Below are 18,274 nucleotides of genomic sequence, written 5' to 3'. Positions count from 1 at the left end.
GTTGAGGTTATGTACACTACCAGAATGCTAACCAATGACTGATATCAACAGTATCACCCACAGCATAGTGTCATACCATGTCATACACACATGTGTACCCAAGTTGTGACATATGCGTAGTGACATGCATATTGGACAACAATAGGAAATATGAAGTATTAACACTGTGTAGTACAGGGCATGTCACCCTTTACATGTGCCCAACATTCACATACATGCAAACAGTGCACCTCCACCATGTTCACAAATGTACACCTTGGAATCTGTACAGCACACATCATAGATGTTACATTCACTCAAACAACACATGCTGCCAGCACCACACACATCAGCCAACTGTCACATGTGTGGACAATCCATGTTTGGTTTTAACAGTGGTGTATACAAAACAAAATTGATAATCACTGCTGGGATGTGTCATGCCTGCTCAGATACACCTACAAGGATATCATTACCCATTACTGTTCACAACATGCTAACATTGCTACACTGCTAGTAGGTCACCCTGTGCATCAGCACCGTGTCATTCTGTTCCTGCATCAATGTCACAGATGACAGGAGGTGGCACAGTTTCATCATATACACAGGGTGTGTGGTTGTTTTCCAGAGCCCGACAATGACCCAGCCAATCAACGTGTATGTGTGTGTGTGTGTGTGTGTGTGTGTGTGTGTGAGTGACAACAGTACAGTATGGGTCAGTGTTGATGTAATGTGTGTGTGTATGTGTTAGCCCTACGTGTTGTTAGAATGTGTGTGTGTCTGCATGCACACAGTACCCCCTTGTGGCTGCCAATTACGGGAGTTTGTGGAACCGCCACAGACTGTACCTGCCAGGCTGTACAGATCACTGTCTCCGGCCACGGACACAGTACCTGTGCCTGCCAGGGGTGACACGTACTGTATTGGGTACTAAGCCAGACTGAGTACTATCGTCAGAGGCAGAGGGATGCTGATTGAACCCATGTCCCTGCTGGGACTGGCCAGAGCCACGTGCACGTGGTCATCTCGGACGGTCTACTGACAGCCCAGCCACAACATTGCTGGGGCTGGTACTGGCACTACGGGAGCGGCTGGCACTTGGTTGTCGTCCGCGTCGGCTGCCAGCTGAGGATGTTGCTGACATACGTCCACATCAACATCCCAGCCATCCTGCACTGTCCTGGCACATGGACATCACATTGCGGAGGACATCTAGTGTCTCCCCCAACATCTATTAATGATATCAGTGTAATTGTGGATGGCACCGGCAAGGTCACGGATACTGTCATTGATCACAGTGTTATGAGCCCTCTGCACCCTTAGTCCCTGCCTGGTGTACCGTTCCATATGTGCCTGTGCTTGCATCACAGCCCAGAACATACCTGAGGTTGTGAGACCTGTGCGGGCACGCCTGCAAGGGGCGTGCCAGGGGCATTATGCCCAGCGATGCTCCCACGAGAACTCCTGGACATATGCCTATGTGGTACCATTCCATGTGTCTGGGCATGGCTGCTGTGTGGGGTTGCATGTGCCATGGATACCACACTTTCCTGGTCAATGCCTACCGTATGCTGTTCCTCACCTAAGGCCATTGGTGTTGAGGGATGTAATGGCAGTACGTATGTGTGCATAGATGGGGTGGAAAGCTGTGTACTGTCGATTGGTGGACCACAGGTAGACCCTGTCAAACATGCCTGTGCCACTACACATGTATCATCATGGTCACTATTAGTGGCAGTGACCTCAGGTTCACCGCTGCACCCATCCAACATTACCGCAGCACTTGTGAGAGGGAGACAGGAAGCACACTTTACCTTCTGTACAGGATGTTCGCACACATGCACACATGAACACATGCACACATGAACACATGAACACATGCACACATGCACACATGCACACATGAACACATGTACACATGAACACATGAACACATGAGCACATGAACACATGAGCATACATGCATACATGCACACATGAACACATGAACACATGCACACATGCACACATGAACACATGAACACATGCACACATGCACACATGCACACATGCACACATGAACACATGCACACATGAACACATGAACACATGCACACATGAACACATGCACACTAATACACTACAGATTCAAGTTGACACACACACATCAACAGCAATATGGAACACAGTCATTCGTGCTTGATGGTGGAGTACAGTATCACAATACAAAGAGTCCTCTCACACGTGTCAGCATGCAGGATGTGTGCTGCTCAACAGCATGCAGTGCGAGTGTAGATAGTCCTTGTAGTTAACAGTATACATGTCGTTGATGCATGTGTGTTGTTCACTGATTGCCCTCACCCTGGTAGACAATGTGTACATGGACACACCATTGCACTGCAAGTCTGAAACACTTTCCAATGTCGTGTGCACCATCACTCATAGGTATACAAACCATGTCCGGATGCATACAACTGTCAGGTGTCTAACGATGAATGCTATGTGTAGTACTGCAGGTACTGCAACTGGATGTAGTGTAGTACCATGAGCCATCACCAGGCAGCATCATGTGGTCACTCAAGGACACTGATGCATGTCACACTGGCAACTATCTTGCTGTACCTGACCTGCACCACTTAGGCTACATTAAACAGTTCACAGACAGTCGTTGCATGGGCATATCAGGTGTTTATTGGGGAACATTGCCTAACATGACTGTGTTGTGTGTTGACGCATGTTACATTGCCCCATGATAGGGCTCTACCCCCAGGTATAGTATGTGTGCTGTGTTGATGACATATGGGACACTGGAGTACGATCTTACAGCAGGTGTCTACATATGCCATTTGTATCATATTAACAAATACTGCATATGACAAAGTGGTGTATGTTGTGTGCATGTGTATTGACGATGCCTATACAATGTCCACTACATTGTACCCCACTTGTTTGTGATGCTCTGTGTGTTGCATGTGTATGAGTCAGCTACTCATGTTATTGTAAAGTGCATAGTTACACAGAGAACATGCAGAGCATGCACTATGCTTAGGTGTTTAACATGTGTATATGGCCTACAACTCTCCTATGACATGCAGATGTTATATGCTAAATTGACTGTAGCCCACTCACCAGCATGGGTCTCCTGTCTTGCTATCACACCAGAGGGACCTGCAAGGATATGAGACAGTATGTCAGTGTCAACAACTATGGCATTGCTGCTGTGAGTCTGCAATTATACAGTAGTACATGGGGTGACAGTCACAGGCATACAGATAATGTCCCGAATTATCAGTATTGCATGACACCAGGCACCAAATCTTTGGCATACACAGTACACATCTGATTAATGCATATTATAACACTTTGGATAACAGTGGTCTACGGATATGCCATGTTACCTGCACGCTCGTTGTCGCTGTGCTGGGTGATTCTGGCCTCCATGATGAAACAGGCTTGTTGTAATGGTTGGCCAGGAGCCACCACGCTGAGGAGCAGCTCTTCCACTCTAGTGAGAGGGGATGTGTGGCAGCACCACCACCTGTGGCAAGCTGTTGTCTGTGGACATCGGAGGCATGCTGCCGGACATGTCTGATTAAATCACTGCAGTGATGGTGTACCTGCTCATAAGTCCGGTTATGCATGCCTACATCATTCATCCGATGGACAACATCCTGCCACAGTGCAGTGTGACCATGCTAGTCCTGGCAGGATCTTGAAAACAGTAGATTATAATGTTGGATGAGTGCATCTCTGATAACATTCTCCTCCTCAGGGGTATAGGATGGCTTTCATTTTTTTGCCATAACACTGGAAGACAATTAAACAGTAATTGTGAAAAAGACATGTTGCACACTCAACATTCTAATGTACAGACATCATTGAAATGCCATATATATCAACCTATTGGCTGTCAGCAGATACACACTTTTAATAACACATATGACTGCTAAGACCACAACTGCCTGACAGTGCCTGGCACTTGCTAAATACAAAACCGTGTTCTGCACAGCCACAAAGTGAAATCAGTATGTAGGACAATACAACAGTACATAGCATGCTGTATGTGACAAAATGCAGCACCTATCCACAGGAGGTGTATATGAAGCTAATGCATACAGACATTTGTCATCCATTTAAATCTATGTACAGTACGGTTACGGTACTAGCAGTACACCACACTACTTGTTGATAGCAAACCCCTCAGTAACATATGTGCACATTCACCACTATAGGTGGCATACTGCTGTACTACACTATACATGTTGCTAGATATGCACCTATATCCTGTGACACACATACCACCGAGGACATGTTACAGGCATACCCACACACACACATCAGACATACCTACAAGACACAAGGGTATGGCAACCCAGATTACAGTTACCTGTGTACCATACATTACTGTGTGTCAGCGCATACATAACCTCATGCCTGAGGTATGTGATGTGTGTGGACTACAGGTAACAAACAAAAGTGTGTTGCCAAGCCATGTGGATATAAACCACACTGTGCAGTTGAGGCATACAGCTTCAGGTAGTACTACACTCCATACGTGACTTGTATTCACTAGTGTTAACAATCAATAAGCATACATGTACTGCTTTAGCCTACAAAGACACACTCAATTTGACAACATGGCACTATATCACAATGTATGCCATAGTGATTTTCAGCCCTGGCAATAGCATATGGACCTTTGGATGGGATTAGAGCGACAACACTACATACCATGGTATACAAAGACTCCCAGTAGGCTATCACACATATGCACATCATTGACACATTCACATACACATTCTCCATCACACACAGTCAACCTCACATAGCATGTGTTGCAACAGGTACATGCTTGTGTGTATCATGTCCTAGGTAGCTGATAGACTGTTATCCATAGGGCCAATGGAAGCATAGACATATGGTACCCTGCACTATGACACACATGTAATGTAGGTTCCTGTGCCCCTGTCATGCAGAGCTACAGGGGTGATTACCGGGTTGTGTTTCCTATCTCACATGCAATCATCATGGTTATTGATGGCAACTGCTAATGAGGACCTTCATATGCTGTTGATAGGTGGTTGGTTCCACAGTATGGTATGTGTCTGTGATGATGATGTGCCAGTCAAGCATGTTCTGCTTTTTACATTACAAGGTGTTGGGCAATAGAGTGTGTATCTTGTCTGGTGTTCCATCTGTTTACATGGAGCACATCAAACACCTGTGGGTTTGCCATAGCTTTGTATGTTGGGCAGGGCTAGCCTCTGGGTAGGCAGTATGCGACACAGTGTACAATTGGTTTGGTAAGACAGTCAGCATAGGGCATCTGTTGGAATCCGGTAACACTCTTTGTGAGGTATGTGTCTGGCATCTACTGTTGCTGTGTATGTGTTCTGAGGTACATACCAACAGGGACATTGTACTCTATGATGGGTGTTATGACTGATGAGTGGAGTGGAACCCTGACCTCTGTTTCCATGGATGACACACATTTACTGATGACATATAGACTGTACTAGGTTTACATGACTAGCGTGGCACAGTGATCATCATTAGGGACACTACTATCCACCTGTGTCCCGTAGTCTCTTATCACACCTTCGGTGTTGAGTACACTACCACCTATGTGTTAGTTCATGGGCACAGGGCTTTTAACAACAGGGATGGCAATACATGTACAACATTCAGCTGGGGCGTACATTTCAACATCCACTGGTGTACACATTGATATGCATATCAGCACATATACAGTCCACCTTTCATTGTGGGAATATCAATAATGCTAAGGTTGAGGGGGATACAGTTATGTAATGATATTGCACAGTCTTGTACAGAATGCATGGAAGGTGTTCTCAACCCATATATGTTTAGCAGGACCCCATATCTGGGAGACTATATACCTAACAAAGCATACCCATGGCATTTGAACAACACATGTCATATGCCAGCACTGTATGCTGTCTTGTTTGACACACACTACAACCTACAAAGACATATGCACATAACCTGCACCAACATATAAATGTCCGCCTTTCACAAACAGTTGCAGTATGTCCCTTGCTCTATGCACATGTTAAGATGCTCAGAAATCAGACACACATGTATCTCGACATATGTATGTGCCATACAGACACAAGGTCCACACTGTTGTAAGTCCATACACCTCACGGATGACCTGTTGGGCCTTGCTACAGGTCGGACAGTTGTCACATGTGTGCATACAGTAATAGTACAAGGGTATACATAGCTGCAAATGATACATCACTATGCTAGCCTGCTACAGCGGTTGCCAATGCTAAGCTACACATTATGTGACTATCATGCATATCTTACTCTGTAACATCCAAGTTTATCTAGGTATTTTCAATACTCCCCAAAACTGTCATTAAATGCAGTACTGTACAGACCATAGATAACATGTTCAGATGTTTGACATGTACTGCTGACCTACAACTGTCGCACTTATGTCCCACTGCACACAGCTACCCAACAATTTCTCCATGGCAATACTTATGCATGGCATCAGTGCATACATACCTATTGCTACCACATATGCATGTATCAGAGGATCAACAGTACTAACCATAACCATCTACTACCTGCCGGTAACTACAAACTGTTACATACCTGCATGTCCCTTCTGGGTCCGTCTGTGTATGTTATTTATTTATTTTTTTTGGGTACTGCAACATACTGTTTTTTTTTTGTTTTTTTTTTCTGCTTGGCATTGTTTGCTATGTTCAACTTGCAATGTAATGATTGCATGTGGGGATAGCAAGTCCTATCTGCTTTTATAGATATCTGCACATGTGCATGTGATGCCCTCTGCACCAATTGTTGGCCAGTATTTGGTAAATGCATACAGCCTGCTGAGTGGTAATTGCAGTACTCACTGTCATAGCAACCCAATGCTATAAATTGTTAAGGTATGTAGGCGTAGCCCTTTCAGATATCCAGAGTGGGGCCCATGCTTGTTTGCTATGGAGACTGTTGTGTAAGTCAGACGGTTGGTATATGTCTTATAAATGAAGCTAGAGGTGTAGACTGTGATGTACATGTTGTACTCAGACCTGACTGTTGCCACTTCCAACACTAAGCTATCAGTGTAGAGTTTTACCCACCACTACAAATGCTTACACAACATTTATGTGACTATACTTGGAATATTAATGTACTGACTTCTGCAGGGTTATGTTTTTTACTGTTGACATTACCACAGGGTTCGCAGGACAACTGGACAATTCCTGTACTGAGTATGCCTACCTACACACTTGGTAGACCCTAAACACACAAGTATCTTTTAATTGGGGGGAGCTTACATACTGAGAGCATTATGCATTAATGTGTGAATATTATCTTACTGGACTTGCAGGATTGGTGTGTATCTGTGTGTTTATCAGGACAGGTTGTCTGTCTGCATGGTTCCACCTGTGAACTTACCCAGTTGGTAGAGGTTACACTGTCATTCTTTGTCTGTGTAACTCACAGGTGTTTTCAGCACTGTTACAATGGCATTGTTATAGTCAGTTGCTACCAGTACATGGCTGCATCCATTGGTATTTCTGTGTTATACTCCTACATAAGGATATGCTACGGGAGGGCCTAAGAAAGCTATTTGCAGAGTGTGTAACAGCAGTATAGGCAATATGCCTGTGTGTTTGGGCCTCTGCCGGGCCTATGGAACAGTCACATACATCTTTGCATGGTGTCATGGATATGTAGTTGTATGTGAGGTACACCTTACACATAATAGGAACAGTAGGTGTATACTTCAGTGAAGCAGTGCATATGGATTAGTACTCCTTTCATGACATACAAGCAGTGTCTACTGTAATTATTGTCAGTATTCATTGTGTAATAGCCCACCATTCTGAGTGACGTCAGTACTTTTCTGTGGGATTCTGAGGGACACAGCTAAAATATGTTTCACAATCAGGGACATCCCTGGAAAGTTGACTGAGTTAGGAGGTATGGCCTCTGCCCTACTCAGATATGCCAGTGTTTGTGCTGCTATGATACTGTGTGGGGGTTGTAAAGTGCCTCTGCAACATTATTTTCTGCTTGATTGGCTGCTTCTCACATCACACTCATGTAATGCAATCCCACAACAATTGCTGGTAAAGATCCACAGAACAGGCTTTGTGTTATGGCCTTCCTATATTTCCTTTGCATTCACTCATTGTAATAAATGATATATTTTTTGCATCACTAAGTTATTGTGTATCTGTTGTGGCTTAGTGGTACTTCATGCAGTCTTATGTGTCCAAGGTTTGGGGTTCGAGACTGACAAAGGTATTTTAATTTTGCTGCTGATCAGAGCAAGGGCCCTGACCTAGAGTGATTAAGGCACTTTTAAGCAGTTGTAAGCGGGTTTGTGCGGGTTTGCGTGATGCTTAGCGATGCTTTGCTAAGCGCACACGTGCGCACACTCACTTAATCCCGCTTACTACTGCTTAAATGTGCTTACTCGCTCTAACCCCCGCACTAATTTCTTTTAAAGAAAAGAAAATGGTGAGATAGGAAAGTAGTGAAAAAGAGGGCACAAAGAGGGAAAGACAGTAAGAAAACAAGCTCGGGATGTGCAAGATGGGTGTAGGAAAGGTCCATAGCTGACCATTTCTTTACCAGCAACAGCTGTGCATATGTTGCAAATTTGGAGTGAAATCTGAAACCTTCCACCCCTGAGAGAGGGGTGAGGACAACATAGTTTGTTGTACTGCCAATTAGAATTATCAATGTACATGTCCAACGGACATGTGTGCGAAATGGGCAGCTATGTATGGGGCGTAATTTTTTTTCGGGTACAGATTGCCTTTTTTTTTTTTTTCAGCGGCGAGTGGAAAGTGAGGTAGAGGAAGTAGGTATATTTGGGGAGGTAGGTTGGGTAGGTAAACAGACAAGACAAGCAAGATGCATACAGGGGTGGAGTATGACACATGGGATGGGTGAACACAATTGATGGGGACGGATGTTTGGAAATCGCAAGCCCATGAGCCCACAGATGGTAACAGTGGGACTGAGATCCCCACCCATGGGCAGTCACCACTGGACCTTCACAGACCCGAGGGTCTCTGTGATGGGGGCTGCATAGGAGGGGCAGGCTCACCCGTGAGTCACGCCACTCTTGCCTCGAGCTGGCATAGGGGATCAGCGACTAAACGCTGGATCTCCCTACGCACCACAACCCGGACCCTTCGGAGGGTGACAGGAGGCCCTTCTCTGCCCACGTTTGCAGGGGGCGAGCCCCATCCCCTGCAGTGCTTCCACCCGAAGGTGGCACAGGACCTACGGAGGAGGGTGGCCCAGGCTGGGCACCAGACCTGCTGGTGCCAGGTGCAACTGCCAGCTGAGGAGGGACAGGTGGGTCCACCTTCCCATATGTTCTGTGATTAGGTGTGTTTAATTACAACATAGACAACAGCATTCCAAGTAAGTTGTAACAGCATGCAGTAGTATTTCCATTAACCCAACACACCAGGGTTACAACAGTTGAACAGCAAGCATAACACATGCATGTATTGAACGACAGTGGACATTACAACAGCATGCAGGGATGATTGGTGGCAACAGGCCACCAAGATTGTGGTGTTTTAACAGGGGACATGCATCAAAGTAAGTGCAGATTTTATATAACAATAGGACATATGTCCCAACAAATGTTATGAGATTAGACATACCCATTGAGGTGTGGAATTGCATTGTTTATGCACATGGAGTAGAGTGTAAAAAGAAACCTCCATTACATCTTATTAGTACTTTAACTGTACACTACATTCCTATTGATTGACTGCAGGTGTATATCCCCTACATGTATTCTTACACTAGGCAACATGCATTTGATTGTGTTATGGGTTTTGCTACTTCATTATATACCTGACCTATATCTGACATAGTAACTGTCCAGGATGCAGATGTTACTGCTACATACTTGTATTAAATTGACTTGTTTATGTATCTGCACATCTGGGTGTGTTCACATGCCTTTTTCACTTGTTTTCTACACAAACCTACTTTTCAGGTAGCACACTCACATTTCTGGGGAACACCTTGACAGGCTACTTGTGTGCCAGATTTACCTATGCATGTCAGCCATTTCACAACTGTTGAGGACTGTTACATACTTCACAGCTACTGGCACTTCCTTCATCCACTTTATATGGGACTGCACTACTGGGGGTTGTCAGCACTTAATACAACAGTAACATTTCTTCATTGCAAGGGTACAACAACATTTCTGAGTAACTGGCACATACACACTGCAAGTATTATACCTTTCTTATTTACATTAAAACTCTTTTCTACAGGCTCTCTCCTTTATTTGACATTACACTGCATACAGTAGACCTATTTAGGACATGTTATACCTTTATTGATAGGTTACAAGACTGTTTTTCAGGCTCACTCACTTTTTATCTATGACAGTGCATGCAGAGATAGTATTCCAGACATGTTTTTGCTTTATTCATGGGTTACTACACTTTATTCCTAGCTATCTGACTTATGATATGTAACAGTACATGCAGATGATTTATTCAGGGAATGAATGTTTTATGCTTCACAGCTACTGCCACTTCCTTCATCCACTTCCTATGGGACTGCACAACTGTGGGTTGACAGCACCTAATACAACAGTACTATTTTTTATTGCAAGGGTACAACAACATTTCAAAGTAAGTGACACAGACACACTCCAAGTTTTATACCTTTATTAATTACATTGAACACTCTTTTCTACAGACTCTCTCCTTTACTTGTTATTACAGTGCATACGGAAGACATATTCAGGACATATTATACCTTTCTTGATAGGTTACAACACTCTTTTTCAGGCCTGCTCACTTATATGTTATGACAGTACATGCAGGGATAGTATTCCAGAATTATTTTACCTTGATTGGTGGGTTAGTACACTCTATTTCTGGCTCACTGATGTTTGTTATATAGCAGTACATGCAGAGGATTTAATCAGGACATTTTATTGCTGTATTATTGGGCTGAAACACTTTTGTCATGCTCACTCACATATATCATGTAACAATACATGCAGAATATTTACTAACCTGCCTGGTGGCGCAGCCTATCTGCCTAGGCTTGCTGATTCATAGCATGAGCACCTGCAGCTGTGGAGTAAATAAAGGGATATTGAGACATACCTATCCATTATTTAGACAATATTAGTTTGTCTTACATACTGCATTCCATGGCTACCTACTTAGTAGTGGGGCATCATGCATTTGATGGGCCTCCTGGATCCACTGGTTCAGAAGGTCCTGCTTCCTCCTCTTCGGGTCTGCATGGTGGTGATGGACCTGCTCACCAGTCCGAGGGACGCCTGTGGCACTAGTGAGTTCATGAGCCAACCGGTTCCAAGCCTCCGCCTTATACTCCGTTCCTTGGAACTGGCCCTGCAGGAGTTGAGTCTCATGCCAATGGACTAGCAGCCAAACCATATATATTGACTCCTTGATGCCCCAGCGTTGTGCTCGAAAGAGTGTAGCCTCTCCAGCCCCAGACATTCTAACTGCAGATGGGAGCTACAATCAGTTATGGCGAGTATTCCCGCCTATGCGGCTTAAATATGCCGCATTTCCTGCACTTTTCTGTGATTGGCCATTTTTTAATATTCTCGGTTGACTGAAGACCTGCTTAGCAATGGTTAATCAAACATTTATTACTATATATATGTTAACAGTGGATGCTTATCCTAAGCTGTCGTGGCTTAGTGGTTCAGTACTTTGATTATGGTGCACAGTGTCCTGGGTTCAAACCTTATCATTGCTTTTTATTTTACTACTGTCCAGACAGGTTAGGGGGTGTGGCTGTGTTTAAGCAAGTTTGCTCTGCGTTGCTCCATGTTGCCCGACAGTGCGCTGGTTGGCGCGGAGCACACCTCTGCGCAAACCGATTGCACTGGGCAAAGCGCTATTTAGCTATGGGCAACTATTTTGTGCTGGGTAAAGTGCAGTTTAGCTATGGGCAACTACATTGCACTGGGTAAAGCGCAAGTTAGCTATGGGCAACTATACTGCGCTGGGTTAAGCGTTGCTTAACTGCAGACAATTATATGTCAGGTTCGTTTATAAATATATATTTTGTTCACTGATACATAAGTCATTTGAATGCTTTTTAGTAAAAGTTTCATCATATAGGTCAGGAATTATTTCATATAATAATTTGGAACAGAAAATAGGAAGGGGAGTAGTGGGACTCGAACTGTGAATGCCTCCTCTTTGTGCGAACACTCTACCACTATGCTATTACTATTTAGCATAATTTGTATAAACATTCCTTATTATGCTCTTTCATGTCGAGATTGCTAACTGCTGCTAAACAATGGGCACACCCACACACACACGCGCAAATACGGGAAGCTATATTGGGAATTAGAAAAAAATTAATGTTTTACTTTTTATAACTGTACTGGGGTTTACAATGTCAGTGAGTGTGGTGTTGGGTACATGGACATTTGAGCGGACTCGCTCTTGTGTGTTGACATTTTGTTTTTTAACACACTTGCAGGGGCATAGACCTTTACACTGCTCGGCAGTCAGACATGCCCCATGCTCACGGTCCGTGTTGGACTTGGGGTTGAGTCAGCATGCCCTCATGAATATTCATAGCATGCTGACATCATACCGTTCAACTGCAGCCTCCGAGTAAGACTTATTTAGTCTTCACGGAGGATTCGTGAATCCGAGGTAGGGAAATGTGTCTGCTATGTGCTTTACTTTAACTTTTGTTTTTTTTTTATCCACGGTCACTAACAGTAGTGTCTGCAGACACACACTCTCGCTGCTGCAGACTTCTCTGCAAGGGGAGTGTATATTGTGAGAGATCTGCTCTCGGACACACATCCCCCCTGCGCTCATATACAGATCCGTGTCCGTGTAAAAGCTGAGCAGTGTGCCTTCATTAATATTCAAAGTGCACTGCTGCTCTACATGGATGTGGACCTTTCTGTGCAAGAATAGCTTATTCTTGCATGGAAGCTATGTGAATCCAGGGAACAGGCTTGTATATAGCAAAGAGAGATATAACATTGAAAAATATACTGCAATATTACCTGCAATTTATAGCAATTAAAATAATAAGCTTAAATATGGAAATAGGCAGAAAAAAGGTGGTTGATAATGAAATAAAGTATGATATGCTAGTAGTAGAGCAACTATGAAAGTACTGTTCCAAATAAGATTGAGAAGTAAAGTCATTAGGAAAGTGAAAATGGTTGGAGCTGCTTAGACTGTTATAAGGAGTATCAATTTTAGACAGATGAGGAGAGAGAATGTGATGAAACTGTGACAGAAGGGAGACTGTGAGATAGTGACTGATCTAATTAGAAAGACGAAGAGACTGAGTCTCTTCTAGTTAGCTAATGCACTGAGGCATGACTGCAAGAAACTTTCTGTCTGCAGTATGAATGTAGCTATTATAGTTCTGTTCACTGGTACTATTTTTCCCAGTATGAAGCTACACTTATCTTCCTGAATTCTTCCCAATACATCCAATAAGTGGAGAGAAACTGCATTGTTTCAAGATGTGTGATGAATGCAGACTGAGAGGTCTGAAATTCTCTTTTAAAAATGCTCTCAAGTCTTGCCTGTGAGTATGTTTCCACAGATGAAAACCATAGCATAAGATAAAATGTTAGTGTACTAGTGGATGAGTATTAAATTCTCAAGCTTCAGTGGCTCAAATTTCAACCTGACAATGGCCAGAATTTCTCCATAGGAAATCACTGTCAGTGAGCTGTGTGGGCAGTAATGCCCTTTTTGGGGAATTTCCCCCATCTTTAAGTTGGTGTGACCATGGAGTTGGTATATGTAAGTTCATGGGTGTGGGGACCTTGCTCCCTACATTGCAGTGAGCAGAGTTATTTCAGCTAATGCAGTTTGAGATTTCTATGTGTTTGCTTTCATCCACTCATACTGGAAGCAAACTAAAATTATTGCATCACAAATATCACAATTTGGATAGCCTCTAAGACATGTTAAATATAAGCAAATCTTCTACACATCTACATGGATAGCATGTTCTACAGGGGTCTATATTATATAAGCACAGTTTTATAACTTAGAATACCATATGATAAGACACCATATGGTTGAAGTTATAAAACTTCAAACAATAACCTGATGGGTTAAAGTAGGGGGTCAAGCCCACCTGCACCTCCCACACCCCCACTCTTTAAATATACCAACTCCAAGATCGCACTACACCCCCCACACCCCCTGCTCTTTAAATATACCAACTCCAAGATTGCACTACTGTGCAGTAAAGGGATATCTTCCCTTTACCGCATTATACTGCGGTCTTGGAGTTGGTATTTTTAAAGAGTGGAGGGTGTGGGGGAGCAGGGGGATTGCCCCCCTGCCTACAACCCTTAGTTTCGGGTCTGTTCTTTTTTTTTTTATATATATCAAAGTTTTATAACTTTGACCATTTGGTGTCGACCATATGGTATTCAAAGTTATAAAACTTCGATTATATAATATAGACCCATTCTACAGGCACAAAAAGATAGCTGTGGGAAAAGTCACAGCATGGATGATACAAAAAAAAAAAAAAAAACAGCAATTTTTTGCAACTGACCTTCAGGAACTTAGAAACTGTTTTCCTACATTGATTTCACACTTTACAGTTGTGTGGTATTTCAGTGGGATTTGCGTAGCGGTTTAAAAATATGACGTATGTTTAGTTTCAAACATTGTCAGACTGCGTTTCTCAGAAGGCATGCTATGGACTTGCAAGTTTGAATGCTATGGACTTGCAAGTTTGAACACTATAAAACAGTGTCCTACACTTAAGTGTGATAATCTGATATGGAATTACTCTGCTCACAGCAGGTTGGTTGTAATTGACTTTACTGAATGAACCTGGTAAAATTATTTGGAAACCTTTAGTAAGAGAGTCAGAAAGTATAACTGACAAGGCATATCTATTGTTTATCACTGGCCAAGTAACTGTTGCTCAGAACAGCTTCACTGGAAGGTCTCCTACATTTTATAATGGCAGTTAGACTCAGAACAGCAATAGAAAGAGTGCCATGATTTTGTCACTTTTCTCCTGTTCTCCAAGTATGGGCCATGTCAGAGTTGGCGTGTATGTGTGTGTGTGTGTGTGTGTGTGTGTGTGTGTGTGTGTGTGTGTTAAGGGTGTTGGGTAGGGGCTGTGGTGTGTGTTAGTGTGTTTTGTTACTGTAGTGTGTGTGTGCGAGCAGAATGTAGCTTTTGTGGTGGTGTTGTGTGTGTGTTTGTGTTTAGTGTGACCTCGGAGTTAGAATATTTAAGTGGGAGATGTTGGGGTGCAGGGGTGCTTGCCTCCATTTTCTTTTATGTAGTAGAAAGCTTGTGTTTGTGTGTGGAGAGGATGGTGTGTATGTGTGTGCATGCAGTAGTAGCGCGAAATTCAAAATCTCCGGTGTGCAAGATTTTGAATTTCGCGCTTCTGAGTTTTCGCTGTTTCAAAAATTTGACTTTATAGCTATGAAATACTGAATTTTTATATTTCAGTATTTTGAGGATATAAAGGGAATCTATATATATATATATATATATATATATATATATATATATATATATATATATATATATATATATTTATAAAGAATAAAATACAATACAGTCACCATGGTCAGGATAAAATTTCCAAACGAGGCAGTAAAATTGAATATATTTAATGAAAAATATAAAAACAGTAAAATAGATATTCACTTTCAGATCACTAAACCGATCCTTCTTCAGATCTCTATAAGTCATTCACATATTTAATCTAAAACAATCAGTCAGGATCATTAATCCAAGCCAATGCCCAATTCAAAGCCAGTAATTCTTAGTTACGTTACTTCTCCTATTAAGTGTGCATTTTTAACCTACACTCCTTTAAGGCTGGTTTTAATGGATAAGTTTTATTAAGTCCCAGGGGTACGCATGCCTCTAAATTACCAATCTAGGACATTTTCACAAATTCAGTAGCATTACTGATATCACCTCCCCTTGGGCTCATTTTCAGGGTTTGCAATACTCTGAAATAAAATTTATCCCCTACATACTCTCGAATGTGCTTCATTAATGGATTCTTAGAATCAGCCAACCTAATATCACTCATATGTTTCAGAATTCTCTCTTGTAACTGTCTTGTAGTTTTTCCAACATAAAAACTTTCACAGGAGTCACAGGTGGCGAGGTACACTACATTCTTGCTGGTACAATCGGCATACAACTTGAAAGTACATATTTTCCCAGGGATTGGATTATATACTCCCTCTTCTGTCGATATATATCTGCAGCATGTACATCGCTGGCATGGATAAGTACCTGTGTGACTTGAAATATACATATATATATATATATATATATATATATATATATATATATATATATATATATATATATATATATATATATATATAGCTATATACATTTTCTAGCTATCTTGCAGAAGGCTGTTAAGACTTTGGGGAACTGAGTTACTAAAAATTATAGTTTCTTGTTTGATCTATGTGTGTAAATTTAAACCCAAAACTTTTAAAACTTTCGGAGGTCACTACACACCACATTAACACTTCTCAGACTGCAAAAGACAAAAAAATGTTTTTATATACTTAGTTTGGGAGTGGGGAAACTTAACCCCACATTGGAGGACATGATAGGCTTGTTCCTACAAAAACATATTTAAAATTCATGAGGCATTTTGGAACAGTTATGTAGGTACTTAAATGAAACATTTTATTTAAAAAATATATATATATATAAACTGTCTTCATCACAGAAGGAATTCATTTTCATAAGCAGCTAATAAGCTGTTTTTCATTTACCATTTCATTGCTTATACATAACTAAATTTTGTTATAGTACATATTAATTACTACCTGTGGGAATTTATACAGGCCAAGGACACTAGCAACTGGAACCGAGCATGCTGGAGGGCCATCTCCAACAATTGCAGGGATTACTGACCGGGACAGACAGTAGTAGTTTGGAACAGAGTTGTTTTGTCCTGATGATAGCCACATACCAGCCTCCAGTGCTCGTGTTTCAGAGAAGCAGGTGTCAAAGATGTGGAATCCCAGTGTGACATTGGGTAATAATTCTGGTGTTTGATTTATTTCATTTATGGCAAAAACCATTCCTCTAAGAAAACGATATGCCCGAATAGAAAATCTGTTGAAGACATGATAAACTGAATTCATTACAAAAATCCTTTTGGGTTCATAAAAGTATCATCATGAATATTGCATACATGCTTTTGATAATTTAGTTTATGGATATTGCATACATGCTTTTGATAATTTAGTTTATGGAAACTATGATATAATGAAAAACATGCTTTGTAAGTCACATTTCAATAATACACATATGAACACAAAAATAGATAATATAAGAAAGAAAACAAAGAATATGTACTTACTATAATGATATATCAGCTTGGAGAAGCCAGTCTTCACTATACTCTAGGAATAACATGCTCTGTATATGCTTTGCTTGGCAGATAAAATTTATTCAGGCTACTCTTACATTACTGCTACCAGAACTGGATCATGGTCAAATAGAGTCCTAGGCAGGGTAATGGACTGGGCCCCTGCCCACAGCCATACCAGTATCCCGTTACTTGGCTGTCTCTCCCCAGTTACCATAAAATACACTTCAGACCTATCAGTGCATATGCTGTTTTCTTTACTGTTACAATTATCAGAGTTGCATTTAATTAAAATGTGTATTAAAATGTTACTGCTAAAGCACCAGCAACCATTTCATGAGAAAACAAACACAATCACATTGAAAACAGACAACATGAGAAACAGTAAACTGCTCTACTCTTAAAACTCATTTACTGAGAATGCATCTGTCAGCCCATTAAACTGCAAGGCACATGCTACAATGTTGTGAAAGGAGCAGGAACTTAAAAGACAAACGTAGTGTCTTCTTATTATAGTTTGAGATAACCAGATACAATTGCTCTTTTTCAGGAGCACTGTCTGGTGATGTGACTAGGTTAGAATTACACAGTAGACAAATGAACGCTGAGGGATTCAAACCCTCTACAATAGGAAGCATTAACAGATCATAACCTTACTCATCTGCACTAAGAACTAGACAAATTGCTGTAGCCTAACACAATGCATTTTTACATAGTGCGCTTTAAAACAATCTCCTAATAAGATGCTTTCTTTAGTCAAGGACACAGGGCTTGACTGTTTTTCCTCTGCCAGCTCTGTGACTCAGCGCAAGCTATTTAACTGGAAAGTGCTCATGGGTTGTCTCTGTTTGCTGTGTGACTCTGATCAAGTTACTTAGCTAGACAGCACTCCTAGGTTATT

At 41.9% G+C, this 18,274-nt stretch overlaps 1 protein-coding gene across 1 annotated transcript in view; it reads right to left on the bottom strand.

Annotated features, from left to right (window-relative positions):
• LOC122803911 (extracellular calcium-sensing receptor-like) overlaps positions 1–17,083 on the bottom strand; it is a 663,008-nt gene extending 645,925 nt beyond the window's left edge. The window contains exon 1 of the mRNA XM_044073592.1: positions 16,826–17,083. Coding sequence (XP_043929527.1) covers positions 16,826–17,083 — 258 coding nt within the window. The remainder of the gene's footprint in view (positions 1–16,825) is intronic.
• Positions 17,084–18,274: the final 1,191 nt, after the last annotated feature.

The sequence above is a fragment of the Protopterus annectens genome, chromosome 6.part0 (assembly GCF_019279795.1).
Source record: "Protopterus annectens isolate FY-2018-M chromosome 6.part0, PAN1.0, whole genome shotgun sequence".
Lineage (NCBI taxonomy): Eukaryota > Metazoa > Chordata > Ceratodontiformes > Protopteridae > Protopterus > Protopterus annectens.
The sequence above is the reverse complement of the archived record's forward strand: the minus strand, read 5'-3'. Positions and strand labels throughout refer to the sequence as shown.